At 46.6% G+C, this 10236-nt stretch overlaps 1 protein-coding gene across 1 annotated transcript; it reads left to right on the forward strand.

The window, feature by feature from the left end:
- The first annotated feature begins 55 nt into the window (after positions 1–55).
- On the forward strand, positions 56–9855 carry BAG4 (BAG cochaperone 4). Its single transcript, XM_074981739.1, has 5 exons — positions 56–269; positions 3474–3581; positions 5916–6173; positions 6706–6942; positions 7900–9855. The coding sequence occupies exons 1-5, from the start codon at positions 81–83 to the stop codon at positions 8395–8397; spliced, it is 1290 nt and encodes a 429-aa protein (XP_074837840.1). The 5' UTR covers positions 56–80; the 3' UTR covers positions 8398–9855.
- Positions 9856–10236: the final 381 nt, after the last annotated feature.

A 10236-nucleotide genomic window follows, 5' to 3' on the forward strand; every position in this document is an offset into this window, starting at 1 on the left:
TGTGGGGGATTGGTTACAGCAGGTGGGTGGGTTCCGCGCACGCGCGGAACCCTGCCAGCTCGCCGGCAGCGGCGCTAGAGATGTGTGCCCTGCGGCGGCCGATCTACAGGCCGGAGGCTGAGCAGCCTCGGCCGGAGCCGTCCTGGGGCATGGAGCCCCGGACCTGCCCGCAGCACCGCGGGGCTGGGCAGGGGCCGGTCTGGCCTGGGGGCAGCTACGGCGCCGCAGCGGGGAGCGGCTGGGACAGGGCCGGCCGGGGCGGCGCACAGGTAACGGGGCTCCCGGCGCTGGGTGTGCCTGGGGCCGGGGGAGCAGCGTCTGGGGGGCGTGTCTTGCCCCATGGTGGGGAGAGGGGCTGCAGCAGGATCGGCGGGGTGGTCCTGCCTTAGAGAGAGGGTATTGCAGTAGGATCTGGAGGGGTGGGGCCGCCCCAGTGGTGGTGGGAATGGAGTAGGATGGGGGGGGGGGGTCCTGCCCTGCGGGGTGGGGGTGCTGGAGGATGTTCTAGTCGTGCTGGCCCTGGACCAGGATCAGGAGTGCGTCAGAGTGACTGGGGGTGTCCTGTCCTGTATGGTGGGGGTGTTGGAGCAGGATCGGGGGGTGGGGGCAGGTCTGGCCCAGCGGTGGAGGAGATGGACTGAGATTTATGGTGGGTTGTTCGACTGTGTTGTCGGGGATAGAGTGAAATCTGTGGTATACGGTCCTGCCACAGAGGCTGGGACACCCCTAGCTGCTGGAAGGGGCATGAGACTGGGGGCATCCCTGGGCAGCATGGTTCTGCCTCAGGGATGGGGTGGGGTAGGGTGGGGGTTGGTTCCCTTATGAGTATTCCTGATGGGAGTTGGGGAAGGTGCTGGCATTCCAAGGTGCATCTGGCTCAGGTGTTGTTGCCTGTCATGATCAGTGTTCCCTTACTTGTTTCCGTCTATGTGCAGAATAAATTTTGTTCTGTGCAATGAGGCACATATAGATGTGCACCACCAGCAGAAACATGCTGCTGGCTATGGGTGCTCAGCTAATAAGCTGGGCAGCTCCTGAATGGCCATCTTAGTGCTCAGCTTATAGGGAACACTGGTGTGGAAGAGATGGCTGCTCTGAGATCCAGTTGAGCTACATTGCTGCTGTGTTTCAGAATCTTTGGACCTACTCTGTTGCATTGACTAAGTGTTTCTCTTGGTGTTTCTGTACTCAGAAGTCAGCTTTGCATCAGCTCACCCTGCTGGCTGCCTTGCCATGGTCACTTTGCTGCACTAACTCAAAGAGGCTTGGGACTGCTGCATTAGAGCTTTATCCTTTTATCAGTTACTGGAAAGTGCCTCTGGGCCACCTCTAAGCCTGGAGATGGAGGAATTCTGATTCTGGCAGCTAGCCCAGTGAGGCAAGGAGTCTGGAGAGGCTCTGTAATCACATTGCGTGTGAGCATTTGAACGCAGGTGACATCTCATTATGCTTTCAGACCTTTACAGAGCATGTTAATTTCACCTCCAGCTGACTGTTCAGACAGGCTCTTCCTTCACAGAACTGCAAGATACCTTGCTATGAATTTTCATTGCATGTTTTTATTAGACATCGTATAATATTCGGCTAGATCTAGTGCTATTGGTTTTCACCCTTATGTGGCAGTGGGTATACATGAATGCAAATTGTGTGCTCTTTCCAAGCCTGCACTTTTCCCCACCCTTTGCTAACCTTCTCCTGCAGAGAATCCATTTTTTTCCATACAGTTCAAGGCAAAGAAGTAACAGATTCTGGTTGTATTTTTAATTTGGCCCTTTTAGCAGTTGAGTTGGTGGCTAAAGCAGGCTGGCAATCTCTGCATCCTTTGCAATTACAAGAATAACTTCTTCCGGGGGGAACTGTGATGCTCATTTGTTTAGTAAAGTGATTTTAAGATCCCTGATGGAAGGTGATGGAGGACAACTCTGGAGTACAACGTAATGCTGAAATGGGTGTCAGATAACTGTTTCCCACCTCTGTTGTCATAGTAAGATATTAACGGTTTAATTCACCCAACCTGAGCCCAGCCAGGTTCTTGGAGCTGAGGATTGCAGTGGTGGCTGTTTTGGTACATGTACAGCTTACAGCAAGGCTTGCCAGTCTTCCACATCAGTTCCTGATGGTCAGATCCTGGCTGCCAGTAGCCAGCTCTCACAGTGAAAGGCATTCCACAAGAGCAAGGAAAGCAAGGGAGTGATGTTTGCAACAGTACCTACCATGGACCTCAGTGAGCACATTCCAAGACACTCTTTCTTGCTCAGGAGTGTGTTACTGACAGCCAACAGGCAGCATGGGTTCCTGGGGTTATTTGTGGCAGATCCTTAATGAGCTTGGAGTGCTGTTCTCCATAAACTGGAAAGAACTTTTCCCCTTTTCTTCCTGAATGGGGAGGCTTCTGTTGATTACTGTGACACAGACAGCAATTTCCTGGGCTGACCTCACAGGATGAAATCTAACCATCTAGAAGCTGATTTGTGTAAAAATTGGAAATGTTTATACAGTGTTTTGGGATTGTATGCAGCTTTGAAAACAGTGTGCTAGAAACCAAAGTAATTGGGCTTCCTGGGAAATTCTTGGGAGGAGGGGAAGGTACCTTCTCCCCAGTCTTGTGAAACTGCTGTCTGAGAAGTCTGTTGTCTGATCTACTCTTACACGAGGACAAGCTTGGAAGCCCAAACTGGACACAAAACTGAGGGTCTGTCTACACTTGCCCAACAAAACTTTTGTCATTCACAGGTGCTTGGCCCTCCCCCTCCAATGAGTAACAGTTTTGCCATGGCAAGGGCATGTGAGACTGCGGCTTTGTCGACAAGAGCACGCTCTAGCTGACAAAGTGAAGCCCGCTTGAGAGTGAAAGTGTTTTGTCGGAAAAAGTGCCAACAAGCAGTGTTCTCAGATGCTGAGTTTTAGCAACAGACTGTGTGGACACAACCTTGCTGCTAACAGCTGTGTAGTGAGGACAAACCCAGACTTTTGGATTTGGGTGCCGGAAGCGCTCATTAAGAGTGAAAGCTGTTAGGAACTTGTGGCCACAGGAAAAACTGTATAGGGGTTGGAAAGACTGTTCATGGGCCAGAAGACTTGGTGGAGTTAGGGAGACACCTCCTGGTAAGCTTATTATCATAAGTGTAGATTTTTTTTATTGTTAGATCTTTTCTCTGTAATTTATCTTATGATTGAAATGTGTTTGTTTGGAGCTGTGTGGTGAGTTCACTCTGGGCCATTACACTGTTTATAGGCCTGCTTAGTCAATCTGACTTTGCTGGGCTCCTCAAAGTGTGGGCAGGGATCGTTGCAGCCTGGAAGCACCCTCATCAAAATGGAGAGAGGTGGTCCTCTGTGCCAGACAGGTGATGGCTGGGGTGCCAAAAGTCTAAGACTAGCTGCCTTTGCTGGACTTCAGAGGAAGACTTACAGGTGCCCTAGAACTGTGACTGTTGCTATGAGAAGATAAGTGGTTGTATTTTCCTTCTTAGGAGCAGCCTCCTTATCCTGGATATGGTTCCAACTACTGGAACTCTGCAGTGCAGCCTCGAGCTCCCTACCCAAGTCCATACCCTACTGGACCTGAGTTACAAAGCCAGGTACAGTACAAGGTCAACAATTTATCTTCTTTTGAAATTGGCAAGTTTTGTCTTCTTGGGCAGAGGTTCAGGACAGTAGCCCAGTACTATAGGACTGGTTTCCCCTGGGAAAAAGGACCGAAGAATCCCCAAAGCAATATCTCCAAGTACTTGGCTGTTTTGTTCTTTCTTCTGACTGCATTAGTTTCAGGAAATCCCAGGCAGTAGTGTCAAAATATTAAATTGAGTTTAAACTGGAAATCTGAAATTTCAAACTACTTCTGCATCTACACCTAAAACTCCTTAACTCATTGTTGAAACTTAGTGCAAAACTATTACTTGCCTTTGCTGTCAGTATTGCTGACGTCGAGCTGCTTGATGTGAAATGCATTGTGTCTTGGCGCCAATGAACTCACAGTAATTTGTGTAATTATTTTTACATCAGTGGTCCAACTAAATCAGTAATCTCTATTAACTCTTCTAGTGCCTTTCAGTCAAAGATCCCAAAATGCTTTAGACTCTTAAAATAGTCAGTCCACTGCTAAGCAGATTTTAATTTAGTTTGAAAATAGGGCAACAGAGGAACAGACCGGTGAAATGACTTGCCTGCAGTCACACACAGTCAGTGGTGGAAGTGGGAACAGAATCCACACTGTGCCCTAACCATTAGATCTCCCTAGAAATGACAGCCTAAGATGAGAGCTCTGTAAAGCAAGAACATGACTGTGTGATTTAACATCACAACCAAAATGAATCCTGTAGTATAGATTGAAAATTCTGGGAGACATGTCTGTTCTGCCAGCTCCCTGAAAGCTGTGGGCAGAGTAGAGCCTCCTTGCCCTTCTCTTTCTGCCTGTCCTTGATGCTTATCTGGAATTCTGGCCTCCTGGTACTGGGCAAATTTTGCTTTCTTGTAGAAAGCTAATCAATACATCAGGAAACTTGGGCACAAGGCCAGGGACCAGAAAGAGTGTGATGAGCAGTACTGGAAAGAGAAATAAGGGTGGCCTGCTTTACAGAGGTGTTAGAGGTTTAATTTTTGTAAAATGTTCTTGAGAGCCTCTGATGGAATCTCTGCAGTGCTTGATAATGAGAGCTGCCAGGAGGAAGACAATTAAATTTCTAGCCAAGATTCCATGCAAAGGTTATTAGCGGATCTCTGTTGATGGAATACCTTCATCCTCATTTTCCTGAGCCCACACATTTAGAAATGCAAAACCCCTGTTCTACTCTAATGATAAGACTTCAGTCACTCAAGGGAGGACAGAGTTGCGGGTACCACAGCACTAATACTCATGTTCCATACTGGTGTGCCTACCTCTGCTATGGAAACCATACCTCTGAATTTTGTGATTTGAGACTCAATTCCCTGTTTTACAGTTGCCTAAACACTATTCCCCTCTTTCCTTACACAGTCCTGTGGCTGCTCCTATGCCAGACCCTAGAGCCTGTGGCCACACACACAATCTCAGAATTGTCGTACTGGAAGGGATGTCAGGAAATGATCAGGTCCATCCCCATTGACCCTGTCTTTCTCGGGCAGGATTGAGTATATCTAGACAGGTGTTTGGGAGTTTAAAGACAGGTTAGACAATGATGGAGATTCCACAGCCTCCCTTGGCAACCTATTCTAGAATTTAGCTAGACATTTTTTTTCTAATGTCCAACCTACACCTCTCGATGCAGATTAAACTTACTTGTCCTTCCCTTGATGGAAATGGGAAACAACTACACGTTGCACAGTTTGTAGCAAACTTTCACGTATCTGGAGACTCATTTCCTTCCTCAGTCTTCTGAAAAGTAAATACACCCATTTGTTTCAACTTTCCCTTAGAGATCAGGTTTTCTAAATCTTTCATCATTTTTACTGCATCTGTCTGGACTTCTTCTGTTCATTGACGTCTTCTACAGTGTAGTGCTCCAAACTGGACACCGTTTCATGGCTGAGGTCTGACTAGTGTTGAATAAAGCAGAACAATTTTTTCCCGTGTCTTACACACAAGATTCCGGTTAATGCATCCCAAAATGGCACCTGCCTTGTTCACGGCAGTACCTGCACTTATATTCCATTTGTGACTCACTAACCCCAGATCCTTTTCAACAGAATTGTAGCCTACGTGGTTATTGGCCATCTTGGATTTCTGACGTTTGATTTTTTTTCCTTCCCAGCCGCAGTCAGACCTCTGTGTGTCCCTCCATTCAGTTTTATGTAACTGATTTCAGACCAGTTTTCAAAGTGTTGTTGATAAATTGGCTCTCTCATCCTGTCCTCCAATGTGCTTGCAGCCCCTCCCAGCTTGGTGGTGTCCACATTCAGTCTGTGTCCATCTCTTATGTTTTCTCCTTGTTTTCCAGGAAATGGAGTCTCCCTATACAAACGGAGCCTATGGTGCCCCATACTCCTCGGCCCCTGGGGCTGCTCCACAATATGCTAATCTGCCACAGTCAAACACTTATTATTCTTCTGGGCTCCCTCGGGCTGCCTACTCTGCAGAGACGCCAAGCATGTACCAGCCTCCATCACCAGTCTCGCATTGGAATTACCCTCCCCCAGACTGCCCCACAGAAGGCTCCTCTCTCAGGAGGCAGGTCCCAGGGTACTCCCCACCACCGGTAAGGAAGCGAGTACCAGTAAGGCATGTATGTTTCCTTTGGGAATATGCTCTGAACTGGCTTGAGCCCCACCCAGCTCATTTCTGGATCTAGCCCTTCTGACGCCAAGACTGGCATATGTTTGTCTATGAGCAGCCTAGCCTTCCAGTCATTCAGGTCTGGGCCCTAGAGTACCTTATTTAGCTGCTGCTCCTGGTGCCAGCACACAAGCTGTTTATCTGGAGGCTCATCTTATGGCCCAGGTCTCATCTCTTGCAGTGCTGCCCAGTATTAGGACTGACAGACATGTGCTGATTCAGCCTGCAACTGAGCTACATAAATGGCCAAAAGAGACAGCCATGCCCACTCCTATGTGTAACAGCTCCCTGGGCCTAGGACTTGGAGTTAATAGGCTGACATGTCAGAGCCAAGGTAGTTGGTCTGACTTAGTGGCTCTTAACAAGGAGCATTTATTAGGAGTTGTCAAAAATGTGTTTCCGGTGGCAGAGTGAACATGACTGTGAAGGTTACCTTTGTCCTCTTGTTCCTGCAGACCCCAGGTATGCCTGTCCCACCCTATCCTTATGGAGGAGACACCAACCCTGGCATTCCACATCAGGGGCCACCGCCAAGACCCCAGGATGAATCATGGGCTTCCTATGGGATGCAGCCTCGTAATGCATGGCCTGCTGCTTCAGCACCCCAGGGAAGTCCATTTCCTTCAGAATCCTCTCCATCCTGGCCGGGCAATGGAGCTCCTTCACCACATCCTCCAGCTCATGATACAAGGGTAAGGATTTAACCCATTCAGGAGTCTTTGACACTTACTTCACCTATTTTAACTCAGCCACCTGGGTCGCAGCACATCAGGGCCAAAAACCCACTGCCCTGAAGATAAGCAAGAAGCTTTTACAGTGCTTCTAGCTCCCACTGCCCCAGGGAAGATGAGCTCTTGCTTGGACATCTACTATTGTTTGGTATTTGCATACCACTTTTACAACTCCAGAAAGCTGTAGAGTGCTAAATAGTTGTAAGTGTGAGTGAGTCTAGCCAGATGAGCTACCGCTCAGGGCTGTGGTCAGAGCACTAGACTACACTGCTTCCCTGAAAGACACATTTTCATCACCTTGAAGTGCTTCTTTCTCTTTTCCCTTATGTTTAAGTAATGGGTTCGTACTACAAAGAACCAAACTAATAAAAACTAGGAATTCCCATACTGGTCTTTTAGATTCAATACCTTGGATAAAGAAGATCCCCTCCAATACATCCACACGTACTAGAGGAGTTGTGCTAGAATCCTGCTAGCAGACAGCACTGTTAAACACAGCTCTAGCAAGCGTAATCCTGGCCCCACTGTTGGCTGTTTCAAAGCTGTCCCACTGTCATTCTGCAGACACGGCTTTGAGACCCAGATGTTGTTCCTCTAAGTAGTCTGCTCTTAAATAATCAAAGCTTATTTAAGAAAGTGATGCGACCTTCACATTATTAAGTCACAGTACATTGTGACTTCATGGTGGGTGACTGTCTCAAAGTTCAGGCCTCATCCTTAGTAACTTCCACCATTGAACCCTTTTTGCACTGTCATCCTGGCACGCACACCTTCCAAATGAGCAGGGCGGTGGACCAGCCCTGCTGCTCAAAGATCTGCTTGCATTCCTTCTTTGATGCAGGATGTGGGATAAGAAAACTAGTGTTGAAGGAAACACATGATTTAAAAAAAAAACCCCTCTGCTTGTTTCTGATTTAGGACACTTCTTATGATAAACCAGACCAAGGAGCAAATCGCCACCGCTATTTTCCAGAAGCCAATCACCAGCTACCTGGGACTATGAATGACCACAAGCCAATTCAATGCAACACCAAACAAATCCCTTTCAATCCCAAAGTGCAGTATAGCGCGCAGCCCCAAATGTATGATAATGTACCTAGGAAACCTTCTTTGAACCAGGAGGCAGGTTTTAAACCCAGTGACCAGCCTTCGTCAGACTCCCTGGGAAGGCAGCCAGGAATTCAAAGAGTCATGCAAGTTATGGAGGAAGTTGAGCAGTTGGAGCAAGAGGTGGATGAATTTGTAGGAAAAAAGACAGACAAAGACTACCGCCTTCTGGAAGAAATGCTGACCAAGGAACTGTTGGAACTGGATTCCATAGAGACCTGTGGCCAGGACAATGTTCGACAGGCTAGGAAGGAGGCAGTTCATAGAATCCAGGCTATACTGGAAAAACTGGAAAGAAAGGGATTATGAAAGACAGATGGTAACAACTCAAGACCTGCTAGAGACATCCCAAATAGCTCCATTTTGGCTTAATTCTCATCCTGCTTCTAACTACTGTTGAGCACAGAAAGCAATAAATTCTGACTGTAATGAAAGATGACAAACAAACAAACGATAAATTGGCTGTGGACAAATGAAGGCAGGATTGAAACATCAGTCCTGAATTTTTGGTTTCTTGTTCCAGGCCAACAAATGTACAGACAACTATGGAATTCTGACATTGCCAAACAAAGAGCTTTTGCCTCTGTGAGTGTCTACGCACTTTTCATCAGCAGGAGAGAAAAATGTTGTATGGAACACACTTCTTTACACAAGGCCAAATGTGTGTCTGTGCAGATGCCATGTGCTGCCCCGTGGCTTCTGAAATAGCTGGAACGCTGTCAAGTTTTGTAAGTTACAAAGGCATTGCAACACACAGCAAGTAAAACAAGACTTCAGGCTCTTGGACCCCTGTACGTGTGTATTATTTATAGCTTCATTAATCATGAAGATTGTGTATTGTTCTATGTCTTTTTGTTGCACTCTGTAGTACTGACTTGAAGTGCTGGTGGAAGAAACTATATTAGCAAACAGTCAATGTGGCAACTTCACACTGTTTTCTTCTGCATAGGGAAGTGCTATTCAGTAATGTTTTATGTTGGGGAGAGGTTATGAAGAACACAAGGGAGAGTTTTTCAATTCAGCCTCAAAGTCAGTGGTGAAATTGAGGGACAGTGCAGCATGGTCCTAGGAAGTGAAGTATTTGGAAACGATTTTTCAGGGTAATTGGGGTAAAAATCCACTTTAAGTGTAATGGCTTTTCACAAAATGTGGTTTTGTATTCCAGTATAATCTGCATAATAGGTGGTTCTGTACAATGCATTGTGAAGGAAAGAGGTAAAAAAAAAAAAATCTGTCCTGAACTATGGGAGTCACCACATCTGAAGTTGAGTCATTTATCGTGTATGATAAAAGATAATAAACTCCGGCAAGTTTTAAAAATAATTTTGTACTGATAAAACGTTTCAAGTAATTTTCTTTAAAGTTTGCGTGAAATCATAAATGGAACATATGCTAATGAAAGAACCTTTCCTGCAATTCTGTCCTTGCAGCAGCAATAGCAGAAAATGGCGAGGAAATGGTAACATTCATGATGTTGAAAGGAGGTTAGCGCTGTTTTTGAGATGGCTTGGAGCAGCAGACTAGTTCTGTGGATGCTTCAGCCTTTAGCTCCCGGAGCCATGCCGCCTGGCATTCTGTATGCTGCTAGTCCATGCAGTGGAAGATGTACGTCTACGGATTCTGCATCCTGAGCGCACCTGAATTCTGCGGGATGGTATTGACCTCTCTAGGCATTTGAACTCATCCTTATAATCATGCATATGGTTGGCAGTTTAGAAAATGTACTCTGGGCTAATCTGTCTGGGCCAATAATTGTTTTGGAGTGAAGGACTGTGCGTAATAGCAATCAGTGCCTCTGATCAGGCAGAGGCCAATCAGGCTTATTGGGATATAAAGTTCAGTCTGATTCCAAAGAGCAGAGGCTACGTTCTAGCTTGCCACTATGTTGTAAACATCCTCTAGTTCTATGCTAATATAAAGGAGGCGAGGAGTGCAAGGAGGAGCTGGTTCCAAGGAGTGAATGTCTGCAGGAAGTAATGGTACAACATTAATGAATGCTGGCTTTCTGTAGCTCTGCTACAACAATAGTTGATTCTATTAGTGCTTCTGAAAATTAACATTATTCTAGCTTCATAGCAGAATGTTTGTTTTTATAATATGTGAGGGGTCGGCTAAGTAACTACCATTCCTATCGCAGTTACAGTTCTT

Source organism: Carettochelys insculpta, chromosome 31 (assembly GCF_033958435.1).
Source record: "Carettochelys insculpta isolate YL-2023 chromosome 31, ASM3395843v1, whole genome shotgun sequence".
In the NCBI taxonomy this organism is placed as follows: domain Eukaryota; kingdom Metazoa; phylum Chordata; order Testudines; family Carettochelyidae; genus Carettochelys; species Carettochelys insculpta.

Excerpts from the sequence above, each read along its gene's own strand:
- BAG4 (XM_074981739.1), top strand. The coding sequence starts at position 81 with ATGTGTGCCCTGCGGCGGCCGATCTACAGGCCGGAGGCTGAGCAGCCT. Across the intron at positions 270-3,473 it reads CCGGCCGGGGCGGCGCACAG|GAGCAGCCTCCTTATCCTGG; the intron begins GTAACGGGGCTC and ends TTTCCTTCTTAG. Across the intron at positions 3,582-5,915 it reads GACCTGAGTTACAAAGCCAG|GAAATGGAGTCTCCCTATAC; the intron begins GTACAGTACAAG and ends CTTGTTTTCCAG.